This window comes from Zonotrichia leucophrys, chromosome 27, assembly GCF_028769735.1.
Source record: "Zonotrichia leucophrys gambelii isolate GWCS_2022_RI chromosome 27, RI_Zleu_2.0, whole genome shotgun sequence".
In the NCBI taxonomy this organism is placed as follows: domain Eukaryota; kingdom Metazoa; phylum Chordata; class Aves; order Passeriformes; family Passerellidae; genus Zonotrichia; species Zonotrichia leucophrys.
This window is the reverse complement of record NC_088196.1, coordinates 3,237,221-3,253,514: the sequence shown is the minus strand read 5'-3', so window position 1 is coordinate 3,253,514 and position 16,294 is coordinate 3,237,221. Positions and strand designations below refer to the sequence as shown.

Here is a 16,294-nt window from a genome sequence, read left to right as displayed (position 1 = left end):
GCTCCCCCGCAGCTCGGACACTTCCCAGGGCGCTCCCAGGTGAGACCGAGGGGACACCCAGAGCCCCCTGGGGCTGTCCCAGAGTGGCTCAGGCTCATTCTGCACCTCAGGAAGGGTTGGTTTTGGGTGGGTGGGTGACAGAGGTCACTCAGGGCACTGTCTGTGGCTGGGGTAGGGCTGGGGCAGCCTCACAGGCTGCTCTGTCCCCTGGAGACCCCTGTTCTGCTGGCACAGGGTACAGAGGGTTCTGCCTCTGGGGCAATTTTCCCCCCTCAAAGCCTCCTGTACCCACCCAGCTCTTGCCATGAGTGATGCAGCCACCCCTCCTCTTCAGTCTAGCATGTGTGTTTTAATTTTTGAGCCATTAAGTTCATAAATCAGAGTGTCCTGGACCCACAGAAATGATGGTTCTCCTGGCAGGGTTGTGGAGGAGAAGGCAGCATGGGGAGCAAGCTTTGGGTAGCTTTCAATCCCAGCATCTCATCCTTTCTTCATGGGTGCAGCAAAGCTCCTTCAGCAGCCATGGGCTCCAGCTTGGGACATGCTGCTGGGGCTCAGACCAGGAAGGAAAACAGGAATAAGCCATAGCTCTCTGTCCAAGGGTTGAGGAAGCCTCTCCTTTCCATGTAGCACCTTGAAAGCACCCTGTGAATGGTCCTCTTCTGAACAGAGCCTGTGCTACAAGGACAGGTTGTAGGTGCCAGAGCAATACTCCACGTAGTCAAAGGCCTCGATGGGGAACGTCACAGCCCCCCACTTCTTGTACCTCCTCTTCTCTGCTGGCGTCTCCACCACAAAGTTTTTGATGCAGAGGACAGGCAGCTTCACCTGGCGGTACAGCATCTCCATGCCCCAGTCCTGTGTGGGCAGGGAGGGGACAGTCACCCGAGGCACACACAGTGTCCCCAGGCTGCAGGGCCACAGCAAGGGGACAGTCACCTCTGTGTCCCACAGCCCACATATGGCACAGCTCACAAGGCACAGCCCCTCCTGTCCCTCCAGCTCTGCCTGGGCTGCAGACACGGGGAATTGTGGTGCTCACCTGGCTGCAGTCTTTGCAGGAAATGCGGCAGCCGGGCTCCCAGTCCTTGAAAGCTCTCTGGAACTGTATTTTCCCAGAGGAAACTCTGTAATACGACCTGGAAGGAAGGGGCCACCAGGGTTGGGGTGAAACACCACACACCCAGGCGGCCAAAAGTGTCTCTGGGGTGAAACACCACAGTGCCGCTGTTTGGTTCAGCTACAGGGCCAGACAAGCTCAGGCACATCCTGATGTCTATATTGGTATTATTCCAATAACTCCCCTTACCCCTGTGCCTGCCCATGAGCCCCCTACCCGAATTTGGGGTTGACATTGACGTGGTGCATGCCCTCCACGGTGCGGATGTCGCTGCCCCGGCACACGGCCCTGCTGCAGTTGACGCAGTACAGGCAAACAGCAGACGCCTGGTGCAGCTGCCTCCGCTCGCTGATCCTGGCCTCCTTCAGCAGCCAGCTGGCCACAGCCCTCCTCTGCAGCTCCTGGATCTGGGGGGGACAGAGGGGTATCACCAGCCCGGTTTTTTTGTTTTGTTTTGTTTTGAGCTGTTTTATTTTCCAGCATCAGTCTCATTACATTGTTATAATAATGGGAAGATGCCACCAGCTCACATCCCAGGCCGCAGACAAAGAACTTAATGCTACAACTCACTTCATAAGTTTTTTGACCAATCACACAAAGCAAAAGCACATTGACAGTAGTTCTATCCAACCACTATAAGCACACATACTTTTGGTTAAAAGAATGCTTGCTTATTTCGAATACAATACTTGTAAGCTTTACACAGAGCTCAAATATTAAGCTTCAAACTTCCTAATATCTTGCTAGATAAACTTTTCTGTAGCTTAGAGAGTTATTCTAGACAAGTATTAATACACAGACCATAGTTCTATTTGTCTTTGCTTTTCTACTTTCTAAATAACTTTTCTGCTGACCTAGCTCATGGCTGCTGCTTAGCTCTAACACAGTTCTGCTGCCTCTGAGGCCTGCCTTTTGCAGCTTTTCCAAAACCCTCTGATTTTGTGGATTCCCACAGTGGGGGACAGGGGTAGCACAGGACAGATGGCAGAATCCATGGATACCGAGGGAGGCATCATCAGCACAGAGCAGGAGGGCAAGGCAGGATGGGCACCCACTGGTGTGCCTCACACAACCCCATCCCAGGATCTGGTGTTTCCCTGAGACAGAGCAGGCAGCAAGAGCTGCCTGGCCCTGCCAGACCCACAGCAGCACCCAGCACCCACCTTTTGGAAGTACTCTTGCTCAGGCATGGCTTGCACTGCCTGAATCGCCCTCTTCATGAGCTCCACCAGGTCCTCGTTGAGCAGCTCTCGGGTCACCTCTCTGGTGTTGGCTTTGGCAAGGACAGAGTAGACGCTGTTCTCAGCACGGGCACGGCCCCGGGCCTGCAGGGCAAGGTCCAAATGTTGCAGTCAATAGATAAAGGACACAGCCAACCCTTCTGTGCTACCCTGTGAGGATGGAGCCACCTCCACCCTCCGCTGTGCCTTGCCATGGAGATGGGCTCATCCCCAAGGAGTTGTCTGCATGCGCCCCCATGTCCCACCCCTGCAGCTTTGGGGGATCCTGGCAGGGCCAGAGGGAGCCTGGGCAGCACCTGCACCATGGCAATCTCGTTGGTCATCAGCCCATAGCGGACCACGATGTTGCACTCGGGGATGTCCAGGCCCTCCTCGGCCACACTGGTGGAGAAGAGCAGGTTGAGGGCTCCCTGACGGAACTGCTTGATCACATCCTGCTGCTCATTCTGGGGAGACAGAAGGGTGATGCCTCAGCAGCTGTGTAGGGCTCTGAGACCCCCAAAATGTGCAAAGTGGGGTGGGTGGTGCTCCTGCCCACCCTCCCTGCACTCACCTGTGTCATGTGCCTGGTCTGGTTGCTGTAGCCAGCGCCAGTGAGGACGGCGGCCCTGATGTGCTGCCCACGGAGCGTGGCCGTGCTCTGCAGCCAGCTCAGCAGGCTGTGGGCACTCTGCCTTGTCCTGGTGAACACAATGCCACGAGAAGTGCCCAGGGGCTGGAAGTGCTCACGCAGGATCCCCTCCAGCTTGACCAGCCTGGGGTTCTCATAGCGGTGATCCCCAGCAAGCTCCTGCAGTCTCGCCCTGTTCTCTGCACAGGTGACAGGAGTGTCAGGGACACCCCAAATGCAGCCAGCATCACCCCCATCCAGACTCCCCTGTTACCCTCAAACATGGTGGTGAGGAACTGCTCGGTGGGGTCCTTCTTGTCCCTCTCAGAGCTGTAGAACTGCTGGAGGCACTGGAAGGCGTCCACCATCCTCACGGTGTCGTTGATGAGCAGAGCGTCGTTGTACTTGCGCAGGTGCACGGCGCACACGCGCGTCTTGCGACAAAACATCTCTGCAGCTGCCAGGGCAGGGGACAGGGCAGTGACAGCCTGTCCCCATGGTTCTGCCCTGCCACACCCTCCCTGCCACAGCCTCACCTCTCTTCTCCAGCTTCACAATGTGCTGCTCGTAAATCTGCGTGCCAAAGTCCCGTGAGAAATCCGGCCTCTCCATGAACTGCTGGATCTGCACCATCATCTTCTTCAGCTGCTCACCAAAGGGGTCCTGGCAGCAGAGAGGGGCTCAGGACCTGGGAATTGTGGCTGCTTGCATGGCCCAGACTGTTGTGGGATCCCCCAGCACCAAAGCTCTGGGTTAACTGATTTTTCACACTGAGCGAAGCAGATGAAGGTGCCTCACACAGCAGGGCTTGGGGGGGTCTCATCTTCCACTCAGTGAGCAGCCCCATGGCTCTGAGCAGCCATCCCTCACCTGTGGTCTCTCCTGGCACAGGTCATACTGCTTCTTGGGTTGGGGGACGTGGCTCTGCAGGTGCTGCAACTCATCCTGCACCGATGTGATCTTCTCAGTGTCCAGGTTGGCACAGATCTGAGAGAGAAAGACCCTGCTTCCACCCTGAGCCCAGAGCTGCCCAGGTGCTCACCTGCTGAGTTTGGGGATGACTCCACCCATACACCTGGGCATCAACCCCCATGGCAAGGAGCACCCTGCTGAACCCCAGGGGAAGCCGTGCTGAAACAGCACAGGGGGCACAGGACGCACCTGCAGGATGTGCTCTACAGCCCCCTCAAAGGATGTTGCCCCCCCAGTGCCAGGGGATGCCGTCAGCCCCAGGACCTGTGGCAGGTCCTGCTCCCCACGGAGCTTGTGCTGGAGGTATCTCAGCATGATCTTGTTGTAGACGGCGTCCTTGTGCGTGTGGTGGCACTCGTCTATCACCAGCAGCGAGAAATCTGCTCCAGGCCAGGGAGGGGAGCAAGGTGAGATGGCTGGGGCTCAGCCATGGCTGTGGGGCCAGCAGTATTTGTAGCCTGGTGCCCACCTGTCAGCTCCACGTGCGCGTCCTCCTCCGTGCTCACCAGGGCGTTCTGCAGGATCTGCGCTGTGCAGATGACAACGTCGCTCTTCTTCACCAGGTCGGCGAAGAAGGTTTTGTGGCTGGTGTCCCCACTGATGGATGCCACCTTGAAGCTGTCCTGCAGCACGTGGAACTCCTTGTCGGTGTGCTGGTCCACCAGGTGCACCTGCGCCCACAGGACCACACTCAGCACCGGCCAGCACCACCAGGGTGGCCGTGGGGGTCCCGGGGCAGGGCAGCACCTTGTTGACAAGCACGGCCACCTTGGCGTCCCTCCGGCTCTCCAGGTGCTGCCGGCAGACGTGCACGGCCACGCGGGTTTTCCCGGCTCCGGTGGGCAGCCAGACGATGCTGTTGCGGCCGCTCAGGGCCGGGGCCGCCGCCTCCCGCTGGTACCCTCGGAGCTCCATTCCCTGGAGCTCCGTGTCCCGCAGTTCCACTTCCTGGAGCTGCATTCCCCGCAGCTCCGCGTCCCGGCAGCTCCGCCGCAGCCGCCGGGAAACGAAACTGGAGGCGGTGCCGAGAGCGACGGGCGGAGCACGGGGAAGGAACAGCAAGGGGGGGCCACGCTGGCCGAGCTGGGGAAACTGAGCCGAGCCGAGCCGAGCCAATCCGGCCGGCTTGGGGATCCCCCGGGAGCCCCAGCCCCCAGCTGGAAGCGAAACCAAAAGCGAGTGGAGCTCTCAGAGAACCTCCCCGCACCCAGATCACCCCTGTGTCCTGTCAACACCCTACACCCCAATTCTGCCCAGTGCACCCCAACCCGTCCACGGGGATCTTCGCATTCTCCCCATCCCGAGCTGTTCCTCTTCCCCTCCCCAACACCCTTCAGAACATCCCAGGTTGTCCCCCCTGCCCACCACGCCGGGGTGAGCCCCAAGGATGGATCTGGGACTTGCACAAGGACATTTATTAAAAAAACAAACAAACAAACAAACAAACCAACGAAAACACCAGTCAAGTGAAATGGGGGAGTGGAGGGTAGGGAAAGGGGCGGGGAGCAGGGAGGGGACAAGCAGAGGTGGCTGCCAGCCAGAGCAGGGCAGGGAGCAGAGGCCAGCACAGCACCGGCAGCCGCCCTCCCTGTGCCCCTGGCACTCAGAGGGGCAGGACTGGGGCTGGCAGCCCCCCCTGCCCAGCTGGCAGCGAGGATGGACAGGCAGGGAAGGCAGACCTGCCCCGGGAGGGGAGGGAAGGGCTGACAGAGGCAGCAGGAGCTGGGTGAGCAGGGCAGAGCCCCCTGCCCAGCAGGACCCCGGCCCAGGAGCAGCACCGCGGACAGAGCAGGGCTGAGCCCGCCTACATTCAGTGTGAGCGGCAGGGGCTGCCCGCACGTGGACGGAGCAGAAACCAAAGCACTTGTGCGCCCCTGCCCTGTCACAGGGAGTCAGGGCAGAAGGCACGATCCCAGGTAAGGGGGATGCACAGGGCTCAGGGGGCTCCCCCTCCCCAGGCAGAGGCGGGAGCTCAGTGCTGTCCCTGCCCTGGGCAGATCCTGATGGGGCAGCTCCAGCCTCACCCCCATTCCCTAGGAGAGGCAGCCAGAGCACCTCAGGGATAAAAGCACCAGCCCCCCAAGCCCCTGTGGCTCCCCAAGAAGGAAAGCCCAGCTCCCCAGGCTGCTCAGCAGCACCAATCCCTCCAGCAGCTCCTACCAACACAAACAGTGGGGCTGGATCGCACAAGAGCCCTGTCCCTCCCACTGGGAGGCCACAGCAGATTCAGGCCAGCCCCTTCTACTTATCGATGAGCCCTCCCTCCTTGAGCTTGAAGTAGAAGAACTTCTCGAGGGTGTTGGCACACTTGCAGTAGTCGCTGTCGGGCGGGTTGTACTCGCGGCAGTTGGTGATGATGCGCTGCAGGTCGGCGATGAAGAGCTTCTTGGTCACGTAGTAGCGGTTCTTCAGCCTCTCCGTCATGGTCTTCAGGTCTGCAGTTGGCACAGGTCAGGATCCCTCCCCAGGCTCCTGCATCCCCCCCAGTCACTGAGCTGGGCATCAGCCTCAAGTCTGAACTCATCCCTTTCTCATTCGGGACTATCCCAAGGCTCCCACTGCCCCAAACCTGAGTCCCCAGCACAGACCCCATGATTAATGTGGGGTTCTCAGCCCTCTCTGCTGATTATTGTGGGGTTCTCAGCCCCCTCTGCTGATTCATGTGGGGTTCTCATCCCCCCTCTGCTGATTATTATGGGGCTCTCAGCCCACTCTACTGATTATTGTGGGGTTCTCAGCCCCCTGTTCTGCAATCCTGTCCCGGGGTGCTGGACACACCAACCTACCAATGGGGAAGCGGATGATTTCATAGTAGTCTGGTGCCTCTGACTTCTTCACTGGCTCCATGAAGGGCCACGCACTGGGGTGGGTCTGGGGAGAAGAGGGGGCAGTTGGAGCAATGAACACACAACCCTTGGCTGCTCCAGCACCCAGGGGTCCTGCTCTCCCCCCACCTGGGTCACCCCAGCTGCCCCCAAGGACTGCTCATCCCAAGGGAGGCAGCTCAGAGGGCTGTCAGGGGGACAGGGACCCCAGAGTGAGGGTCCTTTCCTGCCCACACCTTGATCTGGGCCAGGAGGTTCTTCAGCATGTTGTAGAGCTGGTCTGGGTCCTTCAGCTCCTTCCTGCAGGACAAAGCCAGTGCCCATCAGCCTCTCTCCACTCCAGGGCCAGGAAAACACCAAGGCTGAGGCACAGCCTGAGCTGAGCCCCCAGCCCTGCTGCTTCATCAGCAGCACTCACCCCTTCTCCTTCCCCAGTGGTTTCCATCCTGTTTCTCCTGGAAGAAAGTGTCAGTGTCACCATGTCTGCTCTGCAGCCATGGGGAGGGAGGGCAGAGCCCCCTGCCAGACCCCTGCCAGGACTCACGGATGCCAGGGACGCTCTCGATGGGGATCTGCCTCACACCCTCCTTGAAGCAGGTCAGGCCTGGGTAGACCTTGCGGATCTGAGCCTGTTTCCTCTCAATCAGCTTCTTGATGATCTGCAGGGAATGGGGGTTGGAAGGGAGCAGAGGAGTGGGGGCTGCAGGATGCTCCAAGAACCCCACAAACCCACCATGCAAGGCCAGAGATAACCCCAGCCAGTATCAATGCCACCAGTGTCCCCTCATTGCTCTGCAAGTCTGCTCTCAGAGCCAGCACAGCCCCACACCTCTCCTCTGCCTTCAGGGGGTGGCTGGCAGTCACCTACCCTTGTGTCCACCCCTGGCCATACCTCCTTCTGCTTCTTGATGATGTGTGACAGCTCGGTGTAGGGGATGCGGGGGTTCAGCTCACACTCCATCAGGGTCGCCCCCTCGTAGTCCTTGATGTACCCCAGGTAGCGGCTCTTGGGAACCTTGATGTCCTTGGAGAAGCCCTAGGGGAGAGAGGCGGGTGGGAAAGGGTAGGTGGGAGGGGGTAGGTGTGCAGCAGGGCTGGGAGCAGCTCCCAGGGGAAGGAGCCCACCTGCTTTTTGAAGTAGCCAATGGCGTACTCGTCTGCATAGGTGAGGAAGTAGAGGATGTTGTGCTTGATGTGGTACTCCTTCAGGTGGTTCATCAGGTGTGTCCCATAGCCCTTGGGGAAATACCATGAGACAGAGACCCCCCAGGTGGGATAAACAACTCCCTCCCACCCATGGAAATGGCAGCTGCAAGATGACCCAGAGCAACTACCACAGCTTGGGGCTGAGCAGTGCTGAGCAGGTTTGGCTGCCCAAGGGGGCTGAGAGACCATCCTGCCCATGCCAGGCTTTGGGGGGCACACCTGTGTGCCCACCTCCCTTCCCTCACCTTCACTTGCTCATTGGAGGTGACAGCACAGAAGACAATCTCCGTGAAGCCTTGGGTAGGGAACATACGGAAGCAGATGCCCCCAATCACTCGTCCATCCTTGATCAGTGCCAGGGTCTTGTGCTTCCTGCGGGCAGCAGGGCCGAGGGTGAGGGGAGCCCCCCACAGCGGCCCCCAGGCACCCCCCAGGCACGCACGGGTCAAAGACGAGGCGGGTGATGTACTCCTTGGGCATGCGGGGCAGCTGGTGGGAGAAGACGTTCTGCAGCCCCACCAGCCACATCAGGATCTTCTTGTTGGATTTCTGGGACAGGGAGTTGCCGATGACGTGGAACTCGATGATGCCGCGCCGCTCCTCCAGCCGCGCCGTCTCGTCCCGCGCCGCGTTGGCCGACAGCAGGCTGGTCTGGGGGCACACAGGGGGGGTCACTGGCACTGCACACCCTCTTTGGGGGAGCCCACCTGTAGGAGCGTCGGGGGTAGGACGGTCGGGACGGACAGAGGTGAGAGATCTCTGCAGCCAGATCATGGAACTTGGGGTTTATTGCAAAGGGCCAAGCGCAGAGCCCTGCTGGGAACTGCCAGCCACAGCTCAGAGCAGGCCCGAGAGAAAAGAGGGGGAGAGAGGATGAGAGGGTAAAAGAGTAAAAGGATAAAAGAGTAAAAGGGGTAAGAGAGTAAAAGGCAAGAGCCTAAAAGGGTAAGAGCGCGAAGTTCCCGTTCCAATACAATAAATCATCTTCTGTGTTGAATATTCTAATTCTCACTAACCAATCTAGTACAAGATACAAATCCTGTAGCATTTAACATACAGCCTATAAGAATCATTACATTACCATACTGTGTTACATTTTAAACCCTAAAAACTCCTCTTTGGACCCCTTCTGCCAAGTCAGTAGGGTCTGCTCTGACCCTTGGGCCTGTCTGCAAGCAGAGGGTGCTATTCCATCAAAAGGGGATCACCTTCAGCTGGCCACACCATTGTTTTCCAGTTGTTCAGTAACTGAGGTATCTCAAAGCTTGCTTTCACTTCAATCTCGCTTATAGTTTCCATATTCTCAAAATCTTTTGCCAGGCAATCATATTTATAAGGCTTTCCTGTTTCATCTTCCCCAACACTCACCCCACCCTGGCACGCTGGGAAAGCAGCTCTGTAGTAATTCAGCCTCCTGCTGGGTGCAGGTTTGCCTCTGAGTAGGCTGCAGGGCTGGATAGCTCAGTCCTTTAGGGGGACTGACTGCCCAATAACCCAAGCAGCTCTCAGCAACCTTAGCAAGCTTAAGGAATATCAGCTCTTTCAGTGATTATCAGCTCTTTTAGTAATTATCAGCTCTTTGTGATTCCAGCTCTTAGCTTGCAAGGTGCCACAGGCAGGCAGGCTCAGGGCAAGAGAGGAGAAGGCTGTTCTGGCACTCCACAGTCTATGAAGGGTTCCAGGGACAGCTCTTCTCCAGAACTGGGCTAAAACAGCCCATTATGTAGGGTATAGGGGGATCAGAAATTGTCCAATAGCAGGGGTTAAGGAGAAGTGACCTATGGGGTTACACAGAGATAAGCAGGGGTCCAAAAGGCAGAAGAAAGGGCTTCTAGCCATTCACCATGACTTGGCATTTCCTATCTTTAGGCCTCTGCCCTGTAGGTCATGGAGGCACCCCAACATCCCCAGGCCTCACCTCAGGGCCCAGCATGGCAGCAGGGTCTGTGATGGTCAGCATGACCTCGTTCACCAGCTCCATGGGGATGTCTCCCATGACACGGATCCTCTTGGCATCCTCCAGGGTCAGGCTCTCAGGGAGCTTCCTCTTCTCTCCTGGCACAGGAGCAGAGCAGCACATGCAGTGCTGGCAGGGACCATGGACAGTTCCAGCTTTCTGGAGTGGGCTCAGGTGACCTTACCTGGCAGAGGCTCTGGGGTGCTGGTGTCCAGGCTGGTGGCTGAGCTGCTGCTGCTGAGCTTCTTGCTGAAGAGAGGAGTGGTGGGCACGGCAACGGTGCTGACTGCAGCTGCAAGAAACCCATGGTGCCCACGACTGAAAATGCCTTGTGAAAATGCTCAGCCACACCTTAACCCTTTATCCCTCAGCCTCCAAACAGAGGGAGTGGGGAAATCCTGAATTATCCTGAAATACCTGGGCGAGACACCAGCTGGGCACCCTCTGCAGCTGGCACAGTGAAATCAGCCTCCCAGATGGGAGAGTTCTCACCGTAGATCTCCTCCTCCAGCATGGAGAGGAACCTGGCAGGGAGTGGCACATCAGCATGCGAGCATGCCAAAGGAGGAGTGCCCTCCAGCAGCCATCCCCACACTGGGCACCTACTTGGGGAAGTGGGTGAGGATCAGGGTCCGTTTCTCTGGCACCAGTTTGTCCTTCTCCACGCGGAATTTCTCCAGCAGCTGCCGGCGCGTCACCGTGAAGATGGACTTGAGGAGGCTGCGCCCAAACACGTGCGTGGTCTCATAGCGGGGCAGGCTGTCACAGCTCTGGGGCACATGGCAGTAGCACAGCCACCTGTGGGACACCAAGGGGCTCTGGAGACAGGGCTGGAACCCAGGAAATTCCTCTGGCTGCACTAGAAGACTCAAGCTCCTGCCCAGGGGGCTCAGAGACCTTGGCACAGAGTCAAAACCACCTGTACTTTTGATTTGAACCCATGGAAACAATTACCAACCTTATATGAGGATTTACAAGCCATGAAAGTTTAAGTAGAATGATAGTGAATTTATCACAGGGTGAAAAAATAATTTTTGGAGTTTTTAGAATGGGAGTTCAGGAGGAATCTGGATGTGTCCAGCCTTTCTCCTCCTTCTTCTCGGCCTCCATCTTCTGTTGTGATGGTGGCACTTTTAGATTGGTTTAGAGTAGAAGCTCACTGTCTAATATAGGTGATAGGTATTGGGAAGTAATTGAAAAAATACTGTATACATAGTTGTTAGTATAAAAAGATAAAAGATGGGCAGAGTACCTCTGACTGTCTTGTTGAGCAGACCTCGGCAGGTCAGGAGAAAGAATTTTATAGATAAGAAACAATAAACAACCTTGAGAGAGAGAAATGAAGAGTTCTGACTCCTTCTTCAACTGCTGGGCTGGGAAAAGAGACTTTTTAACACATCTGGGGGTCACTCTGAGCAGCAGGAGAGAACCAGAGACCCCAGAGCAACCACATCCTTGCTGGGAGCAGGGTGGATGAAGGCACTGCTGACACTCAGAAGCACTGGCACCACTGTGTGCCTGCTCTCCTGGTGGACTGACAGTCTGGGAGACCCCAGGATGGCTGGCTCAGTGGCCACCTGCCCCTCTCACCTGGTGTAGTTGACTTTGTAGGTGGCCACATCATCATTCTGGGAGCGCTGACGGAACTGGGACGGTGTCTCCAGCTTCCAGTAGTTGAGGCACAGCAGGAACATCTTGGAGAGCTCATACATGGTCTGGCGCTCCTTGGGTGGCAAGTGGCTGAACTTGTACTGCACAAAATTCAGGACTCCCTGGGGACAGGATGGCACAGTGGGAGGGTGCCAGGAGCTGAATTTGTACTGCACAAAATTCAGAACTCCCTGGGGACAGGATGGCACAGTGGGAGGGTGCCAGGAGCTGCTCTGGGCACTTCCATGCTGCCTCCCAGACAGTGAGGGGACCGTGCAAGAGCAGCAGAACACAGGACAAGCCATCAGGGCAGTGCAGCAGCCTCACCTGCTCAATGTTGGGTTTCTCAAAGGGAGGGCTCCCCAGGGACCCCTCAACCACAGGCTGGCTCATCTGCAGGATGCACTTCCTCAGCAGCTGCAAAGACACCAACAGACATGGTCAGAAGAGTCCCAGGAACTGGATATTCCAGGAATGGTGGAGGTGGCTGAATGCTGCCATGGGGCTGCTCCAATTCCTACAGCCAGGAAGGCACTGGTGCTGCCCTTGGAGCACACCCACTCATCCCCTAGAACTGCCCTCCTAGGGAATTCCAGGCCAGGAGAGCAGTGACTCCAGAAGAGAGTCAGCATTCCAGCTCTCTGGGCTGTGGGATGGTTCACAGCTTCAGCACCAGCTCCAGCAGAGCACAAACAGCAGGACAGCAACCCCCACAATGACCAGAAACTCTGCACATTTCCCCCCATGAGCGGGGCAGTGAGACCTGCCCAGCCCCAGACTCACCTTGAACAGGTAGAAATACACCTGCTTGGTGTCTGTGTCCTCCTCCTTGTGCACTGACATGAAGAGGTTCTCCACATCCACCACCATGCCCAGCAGACGGTTGATCTCCTCCTCTGAGACATTCTCCAGGTGGGACACGTGGTCAGCTGTGCCAGGGAGAAAGCCAAGGAATTATCACCACAAAGAGAAAGCCAAGAGATCAGCACCACAAAGAGAAAGCCAAGGGATCATCACCACAAAGAGAAAGCCAAGGGATCATCACTACAAAGAGATCAGGGGATCAGCACCACAAAGAGAAAGCCAAGGAATTATCACCACAAAGAGAAAGCCAAGAGATCAGCACCACAAAGAGAAAGCCAAAGGATGAGCACCACAGAAAGCCAAGAGATGAGCACCACAAAGAGAAAGCCAAGGGATCATCACCACAAAGAGACCAGGGGATCAGCACCACAAAGAGAAAGCCAAGGGATCATCACCACAAAGAGAAAGCCAAGGGATGAGCACCACAAAGTGAAAGCCAAGGGATCATCACCACAAAAAGAAAGCCACGGGATCAGCACCACAAAGAGAAAGCCAAGGGATGAGCACCACAAAGTGAAAGCCAAGGGATCATCACCACAAAAAGAAAGCCAAGGATCAGCACCACAGTGGCACTGAGGGATCAGCACCACAGAATAGGAATGTGTTTCTTGTTGATGGAGAGACAAAACTATCTTTTGTCTTCTTAAAAAGGAAATAAGCTTAGTTTTTCTCTTCAATCAAGTGAAAAGACACCTTTTAGGACTTAGGGGAATTCACCTCAAATTTAAGGATAGCTAATTGGACAGGAGCCAAATGTTTTGCTTGGGGAATTTACTAGAAAAAGAAGAGAACAAAGAAACTAATTGCGTTTGTGAAGTGTTTTACTAAGGGCAGGAGAGCGTTTTGCACTTAGTTTTTGTCTGTAAAGAGTTTGTTACTTTGCCTTTTATTAAAACCTTTCTGTTTCCAACACTGCAACAGAAGCCATTCTACTGATTTTATGCCTTCTAAGGTAGCTGAGCTATCTTGGGTGTGAAAGAGACTTCCAAGAGTTTATAAGACCTGGCTCAAAGAAGCTCCTATTTCAGCACAGTGAGAACAAGGGATCAGCACCACAGTGAGAACAAGGGACCAATCCCACAGGAGTTACCCAGAGCATGGCCACAGCTCCGGCAGGGTTCGCTCAGGTTGGTCACTGGCTGCTGCAGGTCCATTCGGGGGGCTGTGGGGGGGTTGGGGTTCTTCCAGCCATTGCACTTGCAGGCATCGTTGGCCTGGGAATAAGGACAGCAGTGGTTGTTGCAGTGGCCAAAGGATTTCCCTGGTTCCCACCTACCCCTCTCCACCCAGCCCAGCTTTTCTCAGCCCCCACCACCCCAACACTGCCCCGTGCAGCCCCTGCTCAGTGACATCCCTGCACCTCCCCTGGGTAACTCAGCACTCCCATCCTGCACCCCCTGCCCAGCATCCCCATCCTGCACCCCATGTACATCCCAATCCCGCGTATTTTGTCCATTTATTCCTTCCATTCACCCCCCTGCACCCCTAAATTCCCCTCCTACACCCCTCCTGCATCCCCCCTCATGTCAGCATCCTCATCCTCCATCCCTCACCCGTGCACAGCACTGAACCCCCACTCCCGCATCCCACGCCCCTCCCCGCATCCTCCACTCGTGCACAGCCTCGAACCCCCCCTCCAGCCCTCCGTGCCCTCGGTTCCCTCCCGGTGCCGCCGTTCCCACCTTGCAAGCCGAGAACACCCCCAGCTTCTCCAGCTTCTTCCCGCGGGGGAACCCCCGCACCTGCGCCTTGCGCTGGCTCGCCCGCTGCTGCTGGCTCAGCCCGGGCCGTGCCGGGTCGCTGGATCCCGCTCCTCCAGCCGTTCCCCCGCTCGCCCCCGCTGTGGCCGCCGTTGCCGTGGCCGGGCCCGGCGGGGGCCGCCCGGGCTGCGCGGCCTCCGGCTCCGCCATGCCGGGCCCGGCGTGCGCCCCGCGCGCACTGCGCCTGCGCGCCGGGAGCGCAGGGAACGCCGGGAGTTGTAGTTCGCTGCGGCGGCGGCGGGAGAGGCGGGGCCGCTGCTCCCGGGACAGCGCTCCCGGGGCCGGTTCACGTCACCCGGTGCCCCAAACGGGAGCAGAGCTCCCACTCGGCACTGCGGATGGCGCGAACCGCCCAGAGAGGATCGAGGTCTGGTCATGACGACCCACCGCGACAGCCCCTCACGGGGCGATGCCGAGCTGTCGGTGCCCGGCGGAGCGCTCGCACCCTCCGGTAACCGGGACCGCTCCGCTGCCTCCCGCAAATATGGAGCGTGGCCACGCCCTGTTCTCCAAACTCGGTGTGTGACCCGCCCTCCGCCTGCTCGCAGCCGGCTCGGGCGGCTGGCACGGAGCGTGGCCGCGCCTCCCGGCCGGTACCGGCGAACCGGCTCTGCTAGCGGGGCCATTAATGAGAGACCGACCGCGCCCCTCTGACCGCGGGGGAAGCGGATTAGCGCCGGGCAGGAGCGGGCACCGCCTGGAATGTTCCAGCACTGATGGCGAGGCAGGCACGGGAATGTTCCAGCATCATCCCGAGGATGGGAGGCACCGCTCCCAAGGCTGCCCGGGGGGATGCTCAGGACCTGCCGGGGACTCTCGGTGCTGCTCATGGCCCGGAGCCCCTCGCTCATCCTCCTCTGCCAGGGCAGAGCTGGGCAGAGGTCATGCCCGGTGCCAGCACAGCCCCGTTCATCCGACAGAAGTGCCCAGGCCATGCCCAGCGCCAGCACAGCCCCGTTCCCCACCCTGGCAGAGATGCCTGGGCCATGCCCGGTGCCAGCACAGCCCCGTTCCCCACCCTGGCAGAGGTGCCAGGGCCATGCCCGGTGCCAGCACAGCCCCGTTCCCCACCCTGGCAGAGGTGCCAAAGCCATGCCCGGTGCCAGCACAGCCCCGTTCCCCATCGCACTGCGTGGGCACGGGCAGGAGCACTGCAAAGCAAGACCAGAAACGCCGAAACCACACGAATAAAAGTTAGGAATATTTATTACATATCAAAAAAAGCCGCATGTTCCGGGCAGACCCCATGCCCCGGGCCATGGCACGGTCCCGCTCTGCGGCCGGCAGCTGCCCCCGTTGTCGCCAGGCTCAGCCTGGTCCCCGTCTCTCCTCTTCACGCCTTGGCCCTCTCGGCTCCCTCCTCAGCGCTGCCAGCTTGCTGTGCCACCGCCGGCCCCATCTGGATGGGCACATTCCTCTCAGGAGCGGCTGGCAGTGCCAGCTTGGGGGCCTCGATGCGGAGCTGCCCATCCTTGGACAGGGAGCAGGTCAGCGCCTCGGCGTCCACCTCCTCGGGCACGTCCCACTCCCGCTTCAGCACCTCGTACTTGTAGGAGAAGGAGCCCTTCTCGTCCGTGCTCTGCGTCTCCTTCTGGCCCACCAGCACCACCTTCCTGCCCACCACCTTCACCGACAGCTGCTCGGGGGCAAAGTCCTTCACGTCCTGGCACACCGAGAAACCATCCCCGGAGCTGTGGGGCAGCGCTGCGCTGGTGCTGGGGGCGATGCCGAGCCGGCCGGGGCTGCTGCCGCTGCTCAGGTACTGCTCCACGCTGCTCATGAACTCCCGAGCCCGCTCCATCTCCAGCCGCATCTCCCGCTCCAGCTCGGCGAAAAGGGTGCCTGGATGTGGCCACAGGGTGCGGACGGGTCCCAGCCACGGGAACAGCGAGCTGGACATGGGCGGCATAAAGTGCAGGCGGCAAAGCATCTCTGCTGCGAGCGAGGAGTGCTCCAGGCTGTGCTGCTGCTGCTGCTCCGTGCAGTGCTGGGCTGGGGAAGGGGAGCAGCGGGTTTTATTCTCCCCTGCCCAGGGGTGTGTCCCTTCCAGAATGCTCTCTCCCCCCACGCAGCCTCCTGGAGCCATCGC

At 58.4% G+C, this 16,294-nt stretch overlaps 3 protein-coding genes across 4 annotated transcripts; all 3 read right to left on the bottom strand.

The window, feature by feature from the left end:
• Window positions 1-329: 329 nt before the first annotated feature.
• DHX58 (DExH-box helicase 58) lies at window positions 330-5,257 on the bottom strand. 2 transcript variants are annotated; one of them, XM_064733545.1, is made up of 13 exons: window positions 4,691-5,257; window positions 4,413-4,614; window positions 4,133-4,323; window positions 3,842-3,958; window positions 3,508-3,634; window positions 3,246-3,428; window positions 2,915-3,171; window positions 2,658-2,807; window positions 2,284-2,445; window positions 1,337-1,527; window positions 1,043-1,139; window positions 767-858; window positions 330-678 (listed from the first exon to the last, which is right to left on the bottom strand). In XM_064733545.1, exons 1-13 carry the CDS (start codon window positions 4,901-4,903, stop codon window positions 555-557), a joined length of 2,106 nt encoding a protein of 701 aa, XP_064589615.1. In that variant the 5' UTR covers window positions 4,904-5,257; the 3' UTR covers window positions 330-554. The 2 variants fall into 2 exon arrangements, with proteins under 2 accessions (XP_064589615.1, XP_064589616.1); XM_064733546.1 differs by having other exon boundaries at window positions 330-858.
• Window positions 5,258-5,343: 86 nt separating this feature from the next.
• Window positions 5,344-14,355, bottom strand: KAT2A (lysine acetyltransferase 2A). Its single transcript, XM_064733543.1, has 18 exons — window positions 14,128-14,355; window positions 13,536-13,659; window positions 12,365-12,510; window positions 11,909-11,998; window positions 11,522-11,703; window positions 10,538-10,729; window positions 10,349-10,455; window positions 10,116-10,223; window positions 9,893-10,029; window positions 8,417-8,625; window positions 8,220-8,346; window positions 7,894-8,004; window positions 7,661-7,804; window positions 7,313-7,427; window positions 7,187-7,223; window positions 7,005-7,068; window positions 6,730-6,814; window positions 5,344-6,378 (listed from the first exon to the last, which is right to left on the bottom strand). The coding sequence occupies exons 1-18, from the start codon at window positions 14,353-14,355 to the stop codon at window positions 6,185-6,187; spliced, it is 2,400 nt and encodes a 799-aa protein (XP_064589613.1). The 3' UTR covers window positions 5,344-6,184.
• Window positions 14,356-15,400: 1,045 nt separating this feature from the next.
• On the bottom strand, window positions 15,401-16,197 carry LOC135458600 (heat shock protein 30C-like). Its single transcript, XM_064733821.1, has one exon. The coding sequence runs from the start codon at window positions 16,133-16,135 to the stop codon at window positions 15,539-15,541; it is 597 nt and encodes a 198-aa protein (XP_064589891.1). The 5' UTR covers window positions 16,136-16,197; the 3' UTR covers window positions 15,401-15,538.
• Window positions 16,198-16,294: the final 97 nt, after the last annotated feature.